The sequence below is a fragment of the Oncorhynchus tshawytscha genome, linkage group LG28, assembly GCF_018296145.1.
Source record: "Oncorhynchus tshawytscha isolate Ot180627B linkage group LG28, Otsh_v2.0, whole genome shotgun sequence".
NCBI classification, from domain to species: domain Eukaryota; kingdom Metazoa; phylum Chordata; class Actinopteri; order Salmoniformes; family Salmonidae; genus Oncorhynchus; species Oncorhynchus tshawytscha.
In genome coordinates this window covers 9,726,440-9,742,210 of record NC_056456.1, presented here as the reverse complement: position 1 = coordinate 9,742,210, position 15,771 = coordinate 9,726,440, and the positions used below count along the sequence as shown (strand labels likewise).

General features: G+C 47.7%; 1 protein-coding gene across 3 annotated transcripts in view; it reads right to left on the bottom strand.

The window, feature by feature from the left end:
- LOC112226662 (integrin alpha-6-like) overlaps positions 1 to 15,771 on the bottom strand; it is an 18,016-nt gene extending 2,245 nt beyond the window's left edge. For all 3 annotated transcript variants that reach the window (XM_024391128.2, XM_024391129.2, XM_024391130.2), the window contains exons 1-22: positions 15,332 to 15,771; positions 6,738 to 6,865; positions 6,533 to 6,612; positions 6,160 to 6,421; positions 5,606 to 5,737; positions 4,807 to 5,020; positions 4,377 to 4,570; positions 4,047 to 4,269; positions 3,825 to 3,914; positions 3,675 to 3,736; positions 3,347 to 3,516; positions 2,923 to 3,060; positions 2,654 to 2,769; positions 2,410 to 2,569; positions 2,219 to 2,302; positions 2,061 to 2,140; positions 1,894 to 1,971; positions 1,644 to 1,746; positions 1,352 to 1,528; positions 1,101 to 1,202; positions 897 to 1,007; positions 17 to 115 (exon numbers count right to left, since the gene is read on the bottom strand). In XM_024391128.2, coding sequence (XP_024246896.2) covers positions 17 to 115; positions 897 to 1,007; positions 1,101 to 1,202; positions 1,352 to 1,528; positions 1,644 to 1,746; positions 1,894 to 1,971; positions 2,061 to 2,140; positions 2,219 to 2,302; positions 2,410 to 2,569; positions 2,654 to 2,769; positions 2,923 to 3,060; positions 3,347 to 3,516; positions 3,675 to 3,736; positions 3,825 to 3,914; positions 4,047 to 4,269; positions 4,377 to 4,570; positions 4,807 to 5,020; positions 5,606 to 5,737; positions 6,160 to 6,421; positions 6,533 to 6,612; positions 6,738 to 6,865; positions 15,332 to 15,513 — 2,985 coding nt within the window. In that variant the 5' untranslated portion in view covers positions 15,514 to 15,771. The remainder of the gene's footprint in view (positions 1 to 16; positions 116 to 896; positions 1,008 to 1,100; positions 1,203 to 1,351; positions 1,529 to 1,643; positions 1,747 to 1,893; positions 1,972 to 2,060; positions 2,141 to 2,218; positions 2,303 to 2,409; positions 2,570 to 2,653; positions 2,770 to 2,922; positions 3,061 to 3,346; positions 3,517 to 3,674; positions 3,737 to 3,824; positions 3,915 to 4,046; positions 4,270 to 4,376; positions 4,571 to 4,806; positions 5,021 to 5,605; positions 5,738 to 6,159; positions 6,422 to 6,532; positions 6,613 to 6,737; positions 6,866 to 15,331) is intronic.

Sequence of the window (15,771 nt, the reverse complement as noted above, 5' to 3'; positions counted from 1 at the left end):
GAAACTGGCCAAGTACCTGTGTCTCTGCGTTCCTCAGGACCATGTTTTTGGCTGCTCCGTCCACTCTGAGAGAGGCTTTCACGATCACGTCCAGATAGTTCAGCTTGGAGTACTCCTGTTGGGAAACACAGAGGGAGGTGAGAGTGGACAGGAACACACGGTGCAGTCAAATAGCAGAGGGAGGTGCAGTCAAATAGCAGAGGGAGGTGAGAGTGGACAGGAACACACGGTGCAGTCAAATAGCAGAGGGAGGTGCTGTCAAATAGCAGACGGAGGTGAGAGTGGACAGGAACACACAGTGAAGTCAAATAGCAGAGGGAGGTGAGAGTGGACAGGAACACACGGTGCAGTCAAATAGCAGAGGGAGGTGCTGTCAAATAGCAGACGGAGGTGAGAGTGGACAGGAACACACAGTGAAGTCAAATAGCAGAAGGAGGTGCAGTCAAATAGCAGAGGAAGGTGAGAGTGGACAGGAACACATGGTGCAGTCAAATAGCAGAGGGAGGTGCAGTCAAATAGCAGAGGGAGGTGCAGTCAAATAGCAGAGGGAGGTGCAGTCAAATAGCAGTGGACAGGAACACACAGTGAAGTCAAATAGCAGAAGGAGGTGCAGTCAAATAGCAGAGGAAGGTGAGAGTGGACAGGAACACATGGTGCAGTCAAATAGCAGAGGGAGGTGCAGTCAAATAGCAGAGGGAGGTGCAGTCAAATAGCAGAGGGAGGTGCAGTCAAATAGCAGAGGGAGGTGAGAGTGGACAGGAACACACGGTGCAGTCAAATAGCAGAGGGAGGTGCAGTCAAATAGCAGAGGGAGGTGCAGTCAAATAGCAGAGGGAGGTGCAGTCAAATAGCAGAGGGAGGTGCAGTCAAATAGCAGAGGGAGGTGCGTGTCTTACCTCCAGGAATGTGCTGTTCCAGAGGCGAGATCTGAGCAGGATGACTGCATTACTGTCCAGGCCCTGAAGGGGGCAGCGAATCTCCACACACTTTGCCCCGTCCTCACACGACTGTAACACACACACACACACTTTACAGTAGAGCTCGTATACGACTAATAACACATTTAAACGTTGAGCTACTGAGAGAGAAGGTTGTGTTACCAAAGTAGTGTATTTCCTCTTGTCAGTCAGTCGTGCGATGGTTCCCTCCTGAGGTTTGTCTGTCTCCACTACGGCTCGTCTTCTCCGGGTGCTGCTCTGCTCCTAAACATAGTGTGACAGAAGATCATTCGGAACAAACATTCCCTTGGTGAGAACAACAGAGGTAATTGTACTGGGACCATCAGTTTGTTTGCTTTGGGACCAGAAAGGTCCAAGGAGATTGGAGTTTGACCACTGCAATGTTTCCTAACCTCTTTGACGGCAAGTGAGTTGATCTCTCTCTCAGGGGAGCAGGTGATCTGTTCCAGACCCCTGGAGTCGATCTTCATGAGGTACAGGAGCCACTTCCCCTCCACCGTCTCCTTTGGCCAATTGACGATCAGGGCGGCGCTGCCGTATGTCTTCAGGGGCTTCCCCAGGTTAATCACCTGTCAATCAAAAGGCAGTCAAAGGACAGGTGAGTTCAGTTTATAGTGAAATACAAATGCACCCGTTTGATAATGATGTCATTATTCCGGAAAAGAAGCGAACGAATAGGCTTACCCTGAACTCGTACTCGATGGGGCTGCCGATGTCTCCTTCGGAATGCATGGCGCTCTCACCTTTGACCTCTCCAGTAAAGTAGACCTGGGAGGGCTTGGCCACTCTGGGAAAACAAGAAACACAATGTGAACACAAACATCGTCATGCTCACGCTCCGATGCTGGGAGGTGCGACAACACATTGGGTTCCCAAGTATGAAAGCACATGAAAGCACATCAAAGTAAGCAGTTGGCAAATCATATCGTTGTACCCTGTGAGGGACAGCAGCAGCTCGATCACCACTTTGGCCTTGGCCTTGACTCTGGCCACGTTTTGCTGGTCACTCGTTCTGAAAGGTCAGAGGTCAAATCAGCACCGTTGGTCAAATGTAGCTGTGCAGTATCTCATCGCAGAGGGAGGCGGGCAGCGTATACTCACGTCTCCAGCTTCAGGTCTATCTCCAGCTCTGTGGTGTTCAGAGAGATGCCTGCTGTGCTCAAGATGATGTAGAACGTCGCCTAAAACACACAGACGGATACGTCAGCGGGCGCACGCCCTTTTATCTGGTGATGGTGATCGGCCTCGGCGTCTCTCACCTCTGAGCCTCGCTTGAAGGGGTTCCCCAGCTCACAGTCTGCCTGAGAGCCGTTCGTATTGGTCACACAGATCACCTGCTTGTCCTGCAATCGACAAAACAGCCAGTCACAACTCTGTAACCGGTTTGAAGAACGGAAGAGGGGAAGGAGCGAGAGAGGGCTTGTGACAGAAGAGGAGAGGTGTCACTTACCGCGTTGGGTGCAGAGCGGGAGGCAGAGTAGGAGAGCGAGGGGGGGAAGGAGGCAACCAATGCCGCCTCGTGGGCATCATCTCCATTCTGGTTGGTCACCGTGATCTCCAGGGCGATGTCCTTCTGGTCGCTAAGGGAGACTACCGGCACCCCATCCTCCCTGCAAGGACACCGGCAGATTATGTCAGCGTTGATTCCATTCACCCAGGTGTTGGTTAGTGACAGGTTAATGTGTTCTACTCACACAGGTAGTGGATGGAAGACGTCCTTGTTGGGCTCTCTGTAGCAGAAGCGATGCTGGAGCTGTACGTTGCTCTGACACACATTATCACTGCCACAGCCCTCCTTCAGGAAGCTCACCTACACACACAGGGAACAGCATGCCGATCAGACAGACTCACACTAGACCAGAGGAAACGGGCTTTAGAGCAGGCCATGGTTGCAAAACTCTTGTCACATAGGCCGATCCGAAGCTGGCCAATAGGAGACTGTGTCACGGTTGTTATTGGTCACCTCAGCGCGGGCCGTGATAGGCTCGTTGGAGTCGAGGATGGGCGGGAGTTCTGGGAGCGCTCTTCTTTTCCTTTTGGAGTTCTTTATCTCCACGGTAACGTCGATGGGGATTCCCCTGAGCTTGTCCTTAATGTTCTCCTGTAGGTGACAGACACACAGAGTACAGATAAGAGATACGTGGTATATCACTGGTATATCACTGGTATATCACTGGTATATCACTGGTATATCACTGGTATATCACTGGTATATCACTGGTATATCACTGGCAAAGGATAGAGGAGATGGATTCTTGTCCATATTTTACCCGCAAGGTTGGTGAAAGACCGTCTTGAGATATCGATCTCTTCCTTCCCCTCTTGCTACTTGTTCCTCTTTCTTACTGTTAGCAGTGTCACGAGTCGTGCGAGTTGGGATCTAGTACCTGTAGTGTGAGTCTGGCGGTGATACACTCCTTCTTGCCCTGCCCACTGAGGATGAGAACACCGGTGGACTGGTAGTCGTTGTCGTCGCTGGAACGCGTGGAGAAGGTCACTCTGGGAGGGAGACCCTTCTTCCGACGCTCCGCCTCCACCTCAAAGGAGTACGCCACCGCTGAGGAGGGGAGAGAGAACGAGAGAGAGTGAAAGAGAGAGAGAGGGGAAGAGAGCAGAGAGAGAGGTAGAGAAAGAGAGGGACAGTTACTATTGCATACTGATCTAAGGCCGAAAAAGCCTACTGAAGAAATCATAACACAAAAGGTGTTGTCTTACTCAGTCTGGGGCTGTAGGATTTTGGGTTGGCGGTGTAGGAGAAGCAGGCTTCTACCTCCAAGCTGGAAACACATCAAGTCATTTGTATTTATGAATATGGCTTAAATGGTTTCTCATTGTCCATATTCTGCAGATAAACAGCACACTCACCAGATGCTGTTGCCACAGTTTTTCTTAGTCAGATCGATCTCCTTTGGGGTTGTCTTGACAACCTTCTGGATGCTAATGACTGGCCGAGTCCTAGAGTGACGTCACAGGGTCAAAGGTTTAAAGGTCAAGAAAGTGTCCCCCAAAAAAGAAGGTATTAACAAATGGAATGTAGAAATGCACAAACAAAACATTGTGGGGTAGATGACTGATTGCCATGGTTACCTGTAGACGAACACAGAGTCGGAGAGAGATCCTACGGCCAGGTCAGGGTACGAGTTCCTGTCCAAGTCCATGTTACCAGCTAGAGAATAACCAAACAGCTTTGTCTCCGATGGCACCCCTGACAACACCTGCGCCGGTTTGATGTTGATGCCCTGAGCTGAGCCGTGGTAGATGAACACCTTCCCTGACCCACTGTCATAATAGGGTGCTCCCACAGCGATGTCTGGCAGAGAGAGAGAGAGAGAGAGAGTCAGGATTACACACCGTCTACACACACACACACACACAAAGGCAAAGACAGATTTATCAACACACACACGCGCCCCTTACCCTGATAGCCGTCCAGGTTGAGATCTCCCAGGTTTTCTACGGCCAGTCCAAACATGGAGTCCCGAGGTCCATCTATCCTGGTGGGCGTGACCTTACTCCAGTCTCCGCCCTTGTTAACATAGACATAAATGGCTCCGCCTACCTCCCCGTCCTTCTCAAAAAACTGCGGGGCTCCCACCACGATGTCCTCCCACCTAGAGCCAGAGAGACCGAGAGGGAGCAAGAAATTACTCGGGGGGAACAGAGAGAGATCGTCTCAGCACGGAACTAGTCGCCTCAACTCCAAGATCATCCGAGAGGCTCGAACCAAATGACATCCTCCCACGTGGAGAGAAACTGCTTATGACGAGAAGGTGGACATGGGAAGGGCAGTGTATAGATTTGCCTCGTTGACGATCGGGAGAAAGAACGAGAGACAAGCGAGACGTACCCGTCGCCGGTCAGATCCACCACAGCGAGGTCGTAGCCGAACGACGAGGCCAGCCCCTCCCCTTCCAGGATGTGCTCTGGTGACAACATGGTGGACGCTTCGGTCTCCTTCTTTAGCAACACCACTGCCCCGCTGTGATTGGCTCTCGGGGCACCGGCGACCACGGTCAGCTGACCCTTCTTAGTGATGGCCTTCCCCGAGTCCAGAGAGAAGCCTGATAGGAGAGACATATTTAATCAATCAATCAATGAATGAGTCAGTGTACACCGACTCATTCCCAAAACATGAATGATCTCATCCATATGCCGCACTCGGGCCAAAGCTAAAACAGATTCACTGTTCTCTCTATCATGTGGACATGTTCAAGCCCAGTTGGTTGGAGGTTGAGGTGATTTATAGATCACCTCGACGTCATTGTAAATAAGAACGTGTTCTCAACTGACTTGTCTAGTTAAATAAGGTTCAATAAAAATAAAAACATTTTTAAAATCGACATAACACCCAGCTCAGGCTGATCCTCATGACGAGCACAACGTTCACCGCCCATGATGATAACTAGTGCACAGAGTCATTCGATTGGTTATGGAGAGCATGATGTCATCGCGCAGGAAGTCATACAAACCTAAGTAGCTATTGGCCCGTTATGTCGGTCTCCATAGCAATCTGAGGAGGAAGTGACTTGTACACAAACTGTTTCAACACTGGAGCTGGACACGGTGGTGGTGAAGAGCACACCTGGAACCACAGAGAGGAGGGCGAGAGAGAGGAACGAGGGACGAAAGAGTTTAGATGTACCTACCCAAGTAACTGTTAGCGGGCACGGGGACCAGGTCTGGGTCTAACCGGTTCTCATCGCCCACCTCATAGGGCCCGTCGTCATAGAAGCCCATCTCCAACAGAGTGTTGTTCTTCTGCTCTACTCTCACCACACCTGGAGGGATGTGGGGATGGGGGGGTGAGGAAGTGAAGGGGAACATGGAGATGATAAGCCGAGGAGAAACATCTCAACACAAGCAAATAATGAATGGAAAAACAGTCACTTAAAAACATGAAACATCATGAGCTGAATTCTTCTAGGGGGGGAAAGTTATGCTGACGAAGGAGGAAGGGGCCATGTAGACTGGGCTAATCTACCTAACCCTGACCCTGGCCTAACCCTGACCTTATCCCCTAACCCCGACCTCTAGCCCCTGAGCCGGACCTCATAGATCTGAAAGGATGAGATAGGTGTAAGCAACATGGTCCATCTACCCCTCTGGTAGGCGTTTCCCGTATTGTCGACACCAATCTGATCCTTTCAGATAAATGACAAGTGTTTGATTTCAGACATACACACTCCCGCTCTCCACCCACCTTTCCAGTTGTACGCTCCAGGGGCACCAAATACCAGGTAGTGGTAGTCCCTAGTGAAGGTGGCAGACAGACCCTGTTGGCATGAACCAAACCTCTCATGGCCGCGTGCCCGCCCCTCACAGAACCTCCAGTTCCCTCCGTCCTCATCAGACTCGGTACCGATGGTCAGGTCCTGGCTCAGCACGTAACACCGCCCTGTGATGTCACGTGACTCCTGGGCTGTGTTCACAAACAGACGCCGCTGGTAGCGGTGGGCACACGTCTGGATGGGGAGGGAGGGAGAGCGAGAGAGAGAGAGAGAGAGAGAGATTGGTTAACAGAGCTGTCAATCAGGTCAATAATTTAACCCACTCATGTACACACGCACACTTACCACAATCTTTCCTCCCGGCCCCTGGCTGTTTACTGTTACACCCATCCATTGGTTCTCCTTACTCTCGGTGTTCACGTCCTCTGCACACACAGAAATCATCAAATCTTGATCAACTGCTGAATATCTAGTGATTGCCTTATAAGGACTTGTGTGGACAGACAACGACCGAAAATGCGTGTGTGCGTGTGTTTAGAGGTGAGCTCACCATCGTTGTCGAACTGCACTCGGCTACAGCTGGAGGAAGTGGAAGCGGTGTCGCAGTTGTAGAGTCCTCCTGTGATCTTTGCCTTCTGACCTCTCAGAGCTTTGGCCCTTGGAGCACCAACCAGCAACCTGTAACACACACCACAAGGCCACACACACACACACACAGACAGAAATATTACAACATGACTGGTACACACATCACTCCCTGTCCATGTCCGATCCACATTTTACAAAGCCGTCATCATTCAAACCACCACCATACACCCATTATTATAAGAGGAAGCTACAGTCGGTGAGTAGATCAGGGCCAATGTGGAGTCCTACACTTTGACACCTGCGATAATCTTAACCAGCCTGTCAGCAGCCCTCGGCACTCCCCCCTCACTTTCCCCCTGAGTCACACAGCATCTCCCTTTCAACAGAGAACATCAGAGAGTGTCTCACACACACACACACACACATGCACGCACTCAATCAAACTGCTGTTCCCATGATCTGCCCCCTCCCTCCCCAGCACCCCTCAGACAAAGAGCGCTTTCATGATTGGACAGAACTGCGACTCAGCGATAACATTCATCCACAAAGGGTGGGCACACACACAAGAAAAAGTGGAATGGAGACACACACATGCACACTCAAGAGTGGACATACACACACACTCCAGGGAGGGGCCACACTCACTCAATGTCTTAATGGAACCACAGACAAGAGGGGCTCTTAGAGAGGGGTCACAGCCACCACACCCCAGTACCCACGATGTATTACTCAAGGTTTCCCACAGCAGCATATCGAAGTTCCCCATCACTGAGGCTGTGTGTGTGTGTGTGTGTGTGTGTGTGTGTGTGTTCTTGATGACAATCATCAGTCATGAAATGAACTGAACCTTTGTAAGGAGATCAATGCATAGAAATGCTTAATGCCTTGTCGTACAAATCACATGGTTTTAGCGCAGGCCTGTTTTACCTTGTATCTATTTGTAAACCTTGCTGTGAATTTGGGATAGGCCATTTGTCATGTTCATGGATTTCAGTTTGCATTAATTGCTATGTGGGTCTCAATGCACTTGAACTTGACCTTGAAAAACTCTCATCCAAGGGTCTTACATCAAAAGTTTAAAAAAAAAAGCCATACTAGATTGATTTCTATGGTTTAAGTACTCGATGAGATTAAGAAAACCCCACCTGTTTTGAACACAACTCGTATTCATACCTATGTGGGTGAACAGAGGTGTGTTTGGGGTCAAGGGGCCTTTAATGTGATTAACTCATTAAGAGCAAGAAAGACAGAGATAGGAGAGAGATCACTCTGCTTGAACAGAGCTATGCTCAATCATGAGGCATCAAAGCCAAAGGAACTGAATAATATTAAGAAATGCTATAGAAGAAAACAAAAGGGTGTGGAAATCTACCAAAAAACAATTAGGCAAAAACAAATTCAATCCCTTCTTGACAATTTCCTGGACAAAAGGTTTCATTGTAATAGTGAAGGTATAAACTTGACAGTAGAAAACAGTATATTTGACCTCTCAGCTTCCCTAACAAATCAAAACATTTCAACAACCAAAGAAAATGAACAACAATGACAAATGGTTTAACGAAGAATGCAAAAACCTAAGAAAGAAATTGAGAAACCTGTCTAACCAAAAACATAGAGACCCAGAAAACCTGTGTCTATGCCTTCAGTATGGTGAATCACTAAAACAATACAGAAATACACTACGGAAAAAGGAACAGCAGGTCAGAAATCTGCTCAAAGTAATTGAAGAATCCATAGAATCGAACCACTTCTGGGAAAATTGGAAAACACGAATGGTTAAACAAACAACATGAAGAGTTATCTATGCAAAACGGAAATCTATGGATAAACCACTTCTCCAATCCTTTTTGGCTCTAAAACAAAACACAAACAGCAAAAATATATACATGACCAAATACAAATCTTATAATCAACTATTAAAGACTCCTGTCTTTACGGTTTCTACCAGAACCCACTGGCCTCTCCAATCACATTGAATGAACTACATGACAAAATACGAACCCTCCAACCCCAAAAGGCCTGTACTGTTGACGGTATCCTCAATGAAATGATCATAAATACTGACCACGTACTCCAATTGGCTATACTTAAACTCGTTAACATCCTCCTCAGCTCGGGCAACTTCCCCAATATGTGGAACGAAGGACTGACGTTGAGGGTATGTCCTGCTAAACCTTGCTAATGCTTTTGTACTAAAACATCCGTCTTTAAAGCCTAGGCATTGGGCTGGAGCTAGTTTCTTTAACAAACTCATATAAGTTGGAAAAGTGTGTGTGTGCACATTAATAAGAGGCCTGCTATAACTGTTCTGTGTGTGTAGCATGACACCATGATGTCTGGTCTCTCAGCCAAGAGCTGACAGAAACTCACTGGTTCCTCTTAAGTTGACTGGTGACAAAACATTTTGTTGATGATCTACTTCACTTGCTCGTACACATGTGTTTCCCATGAAGCCCCTCGAATTGAATTTGAATTGAGACAGGAAAAAGAGAGCGGGAGAGAGTCATGTGGGTGCTGACTCCTCTGGGCCTCAGTGGAGATTTCCCAGAGTGGAGTGAACATGTGGAGGGAGGGGGAGAATAGAAGGGTGTGAGTGAAAATAAATGAATGGAATCGTGCCCAGGTAATTAAACGACTGCTCCAACACTGATCTGAGAACAATGAGCATCCTTCGTGTTGCCCCCTGCTATACATACACTAACAGGAAGTCAGGAGAATAGGCGGAAGAAAGAGGCATCCCCTTAGCCACGCCCACACGGTAGTTTGGTGAACCCTGTGGTTCCTTGGGTTCAGACTACACTCAAGGTACAAGTTGCCACTTAACCACAGGTCTAGGATCACATTACCCTCCTCAAAATCCTACCCTAAAACATTAGGGGATGAGAAAAGAGCTGACCCTGCATCAGTGGTTAGGAACAACTTGGACCTACTCCTCAGACTACGCTGCGCGGCACATCATGGTTTATAACTACATAGATAAATTACCCAGGTATACACAGTGGCTGCAGTAAAAGTATATGAATGTTTGAATGTTTGAATTGTACGTGGTCTCAATTGTTTATTGATGTCTGGGCAATGTAACGCGTGTGAGGCCCATTACCCAGTAGCCTGCCACTGGTAGTAAAACAGGGAGTGTGTGAGAGGGAGACAGGGAGTGTGAAGAGAGCGAGTGTGTATTGTTCTACTGATAATGGCTAACGACACAGCTGCTTCTCCAATCATTCACCACATGTACAGGAAGTAGAGAATAAAATCCACAGGAAGGACAAAGATAAACATCCAGTGTGTGTGTGCGTGCGCGTTAGGTTAAGGTTTAGGGGTAGGGTTTGGAAAAATAGGACTTTTTAAGGCTTCAAACATTTTTACTCCCCAAAAAATAAAGCTGTGTGTGTGTATGAACAAACAACACAGCAAAGGGAAACAGTAGAAACCGCCATTCTCTCTCTCTCTTTTCACAATGAGGCCAAAACAGCCTACAGCCGAAAGAAACACCAAATCGAGGAACTATATGCACCACCACATCTTGTTACCAAGCAACTATGGATCAACATCAGTGAAACTTTCAGAACATTTCAGTTCTAAATGGAACCCAGAACATTTTACAGAACCCTAATGAATTCCAGAACTCTTGACATTTTAACGCCAAGTTCTCTATGCTCCTTGCCAGGACTGATATAAACCCAGGGCTGTGTTAATGAGAGTACGCCGTAACAAAGCGCTTTGTGCTTCTTATTGGACAAGTTCAGGTAGTCCCTCCCTGTTTCAGTCTGTTTTCTTCCATTTGGTACCCAGTACCAGGTCGGTGTGGGAGACAGACAGCGTGGGTTGAGTAACTGACCGACTGTGTGTATTTGGTGCCCAGCTGTAAAAGGTGATTTATGCTGTCAGCATTCCTCCAGACATCCCTCCACCACTCCTCAGCTTTGATGTTGGCCAACTTGAGCTAACCTGGATCAGCCTGCAGGCAGGAGAGAACAGGCAGACAGAGGTGTGTTTGGGGGAGAGGTGTGTGTGTGTGTGTGTGTGTATGTGTGCGTGCACGTGATCATTTTTTCACATGCTGTACATGTAACGTAGTCCAACAACAACAAAAAATGTAGCAATAAAATATTGCATACATTTAGCACTTTTTTTCCCAGGACTCTGAACAAACCTTTGAACTCTAACCCTAACCTTCCCACTAAAATCCATCTCCTATCTATCCAGGATCTGAGAGATCAAAGATCTGTCGCACATAGGAACCTCACAGCTCTACACCCCATGCTGGAATGGATTCTCTCTCTCTCTCTCTCTCCCACACACACGTTGTACCTATCCCATACACTTTCACTAAGATGCTCTCTCTACTTCTACCTCAGTCTCTTTGTCACAGCCTTCCCTCCTCCCCTCCTCCCCTCCTTCCCTCCTCCCCTCCTCCCCTCCTTCCCTCCACCCCTCCTCCCCTTCTCCCCTTCTTCCCTCCTCCCCTCCTTCCCTCCTCCCCTCCTCCCCTCCTCCCCTCCTTCCCTCCTCCCCTCCTCCCCTCCTTCCCTCCTCCCCTCCTCCCCTCCTTCCCTCCTCCCCTCCTTCCCTCCTCCCCTCCTTCCCTCCTCCCCTCCTTCCCTCCTTCCCTCCTCCCCTCCTCTCTCGTTCTCTCTGTGACACTTTAATACTTTCTCCCACACAGAGAGAAGCGCCAACTCTCTGCAGTTGTGACCGACTTTGGGACCTAACCCACATGCACACAACCCCTTGCTCTTCAGCGTGTACGTGAGACACACAGACACACCTGACCCCACCCCCCACAGACCCGTGCCAAACAGATCCCTCCATTGCCTGCAGGTATCAACAAACAAAAAAACGTGCACACAAAACACACACACCTGTGAGGCACGGGCTCAGTTTGGCGGAACGGGAGCAACCGTTCAGGCGTGGCACAGACGTATGACTCACCTTTCACACACACACACACACTCTAGATTCCCCGGAAACACCCCCCAGACAGCACAGACAGTCTGGAATCCTGATCTACTGAGGTAGGCAGGTAAGAAGTGTAGCCTCTGGCAGCATTACATACTGTGTATATCATGATGACGTATGGCTGCCAAGTTTAGTGTCCTGTACACTGAAGAATCCACTCGCCCAAGGTCAGTCAACGGTTACCATTGTGGATTTCAACTCCTGCAGTGCAGTGTGTGCATGTCTGTGTGTGTGTGTGTGTATGCGTGCCTGTGTACACAGTATGTGTGAGTTTGCGCGTGCGTACAGTTTGTTACCAACAATGTGCCGACTCACGCGGAAACAGTTACAAAAGACCAGGAAGGCCTCATAGGTTCTAATACACAGACTGCACTGCATCAGTCACCACTTTAACACCACAACCACACACACACAACTCTCAGCAGGCACACACATACTCTGCGACGCTGTACAGATGCGCCCACACACACACTATCACTTGGCTGTTCATGCATGCCATGATGTCTAAGGCCAGCATTTTGCCCATAATTTAGGTTAGGATTTGGGGACGTATGACTCAGACCTGCTGATTCAGTGTTAATGAGAGACATGTCCTGAGGGCATATGGAACAGAAACAGGCTTTTAGAGTCTGTGTTCCTGAAAGGTACAGTGGATTCGGAAAGTACTCAGACCCCTTGACTTTTTCCCACATTTTGTTAGGTTACAGGCTTATTTTCCCTCCTCAATCTACACGCAATACCCCATAATGACAAAGCAAAAACAGCTTTTTAGAAATGTTTGCAAATGTATAAAAGTACAAATAAAAACTGAAACATAACATTTATATAAGCATTCAGACCCTTCACTCAGTAATTTGTTGAAGCACCGTTGGCAGCGATTACAGCATCAAGTCTTCTTGGGTACGACACTACAAGCTTGGCACACCTGTATTTGGGGAGGTTCTCCCATTCTTCTTTGCAGATCCTCTCGAGCTCTGTCAGGTTGGATGGGGAGCGTCGCTGCACAGCTATTTTCAGGTATCTCCAGAGATGTTTGATTGGGTTCAAGACCGGGCTCTGGCTGGGTCAGTCAAAGACATTCAGAGACTTGTCCCGAAGCCACTCCTGCCTTGTCTTGGCTGTGTGCTTACGGTCATTGTCCTGTTGGAAAGTGAACCTTCACCCTAATCTGAGGTCCTGAGCACTCTGGAGCAAGTTCTCATCAAGGATCTCTCTGTACTTTGCTCCGTTCATCTTTCACTCGATCCTGACTAGTCTCCCAGTCCCTGCCGCTGAAAAACATCCCCACGGCATGATAGTGCCACCACCATTCTTCACTGTAGGGATGGTGCCAGGTTTCTTCCAGACGTCACACTTTCTTGTTTCTCATGGTGCCTTTTGGCAAACTCCAAGCGGGCTATCATGTGTTTTTAACTGAGGAGTGGCTTCCGTCTGGCCACTCTACCATAAAGGCCTCATTGGTCGAGTGCTGCAGAGATGGTTGTTCTTCTGGAAGGTTCTCCCAACTCCACAGAGGAACTCTGGAGCTCTTTCAGAGTGACCATCGGGTTCTTGGTCACCTCCCTGACCAAGGCCCTTCTCCCCCGATTGCTCAGTTTGGGCCGGGCGGCCAGCTCTAGGGAGAGTCTTGGTGGTTCAAAACTTCTTCCATTAAAGATTGATGGAGGCCACTGTGTTCTTGGGGACCTTCAAAGCTTCAGAAAATGTTTGGTACCCTTCCCCAGATCTGTGCCTCGACACAATCCTGTCTCGGAGCTCTACGGACAATTCCTTCGACCTCATGGCTTGGTTTTTGCTCCGACATGCACTGTCAACTGTGGGACCTTATATAGACAGGTGTGTGCCTTTCCAAATCATGTCCAATCAATTGAATTTACCACAGGATTATCAATGGAAACAGGAAGCACCTGAGCTCAATTTTAAGTCTCATAGCAAAGGGTCTGAATACTTATGTAAATAAAAATCTGAAAACCTGTTCTCGCTTTGTTATTATAGGGTATTGTTTGTAGATTGATGAGGGGAAAAAAACTATTCAATCCATTTTAGAATAAGGCTGTAACGTAACAAAATGTGGAAAATGTCAAGGGTTCTGAATACTTTCCGAATGCACTGTACATGGATTCAATTCAAAATCCATTTTTGATCCCTGTATAAACATCTGTCAGGTTTTCTACATGAGAGAACTCATTGAGGGAATCTCAGGGTATGAAATCTCAACCCTAATCTGAACTAGAACGTGTTTCTTTCTGTCTCTACCGCCTGACTGTTCACAGGGTTGACGACCACGTGCCTCTAATATAGACACAGACAAAAACTGGTACATCAAATTGTGTGTGTTCAGACAAGTTCAGGTCAGAACTAAGAAGGCCCGACCATTACAGAAAGTTACAGACCTAAGACTCTATAATGACTTCAACCCATTACATTCCACGCCTTGTTTAAAAGGGTAGAATCTATTCTAAACACAAATCCATTCCAATGACTCGTCGTCCATAACAACAGGTCTAGAATAAGTATAGTCATTGAGCACATGATGTATAGAATGGGGTCTGGGGTGCAGACAGCTGATCCTAAGTCAGTAGTTAACCAGAGTGTTGAGGGCAGATGAGGGATAGTCCTGCTGTGCTACAAGGAGCAGGGTGAAATTAGGCAGGAGATTAATGGTAAGACTACAGAAGGGTGTCACTTCTATTTCCCATGGTAGACAGCACATTGTTGGGGTGTGCTGTCACTTGGCCAAAAGCAGTTATCTTCGAGGTCTACTAGACTGTCTGGAAATGTTACGGCTCAGCTGGTTTGAGGTTAAAGACAATGATGTACAGTATATGGCTATACTGCCTAGTTAAATAAAAGGTTAAATAATAAATAAATCAAATGTTTTTAAATATTTGCTTTCACACCATCTAACGCTACTGCGACCCTGACTAACACATTGGCACAGTCCCTGCAGCTTGCCACGCCCATAGCCTAGGGACAAGGCTAACTTTTACAGTATTTGACCCAAACGACAATGACATTCGCCATCCACAGTATAGGCTGGCTTTACTCTACTTTGAGGACACACGGCATGAGGTGCACATGACACGGGTGATGCAAATAATAATAGGATGCTGAGAACCATAAATACAGTTATCCTAACAAAATCTGTGGCCAAGTGAAAATTCCCCAAAGGTCTATTTCTACCCGGAGCTAGTATACATCTATAGAGCAGAGTAAGTGGTTTGGAATCATGAGACTTTTTTGTTTGTTGCCAAATTCATGACCTATTCATGACATTGGAGCCGCGCACGGACAGGAACGAGCCAGCAAAGGGCAGCAAAAGCTGTAAAACTCACCCATAATAAACCCGTTACAAAAACATGCCGATCTGAAACGCTAACGAAATGTCAAGACCAAAACAACCGGAAATCGGAGTTAATTAACTAGTGAAAATGATTCCCGAATGAAGGGAACAATGATGTTGAGACGATAAACTTTTGCGATGAACCTGCGAGCCTTTGAAGTAATAACACTAGGCTACAGTAGCAACAACCTGCTAGCGGTTAACTCCGCAACTTAAACGGAAAAAAAATACAAATAACAAATAAGGAGACTTACATTCTTTTATCCAACGGACTTAATTGCCAATGCATAGCCAGAGAGAAGCCGAAAAGGCTCCCGGGCTCTCCTTTCTTTTCAATGACGTTTTCTGTGTCCAGGTTGAAAGCCGATACGTGCGTCCATTCCAGGTGAAGGAGAAGCGAAAGATATGAGATACATTGTATAAATCTCAACCCCATTGCGGCGAAAATTGTTTAATTCTGTGTGACTGAAAATGAACACCGTTATTTCTCCCGGTAACGCAGCCTGTTTGTTCCGGGGTATGGAACTCACGAACGAGTGAAGTGATGTCTGACTTTATGCTGGCTCTCTCGGGCTTTGGGTGGGATGTTGCACACTTGAAGCTCGTACCGCGCCCCTCCTACATCCCCACTTTCCCTCCCTGCCTCCCTATCTGTTCTCTTACCTCAGGTGTTGAGCAACATACAGAAGAAGCA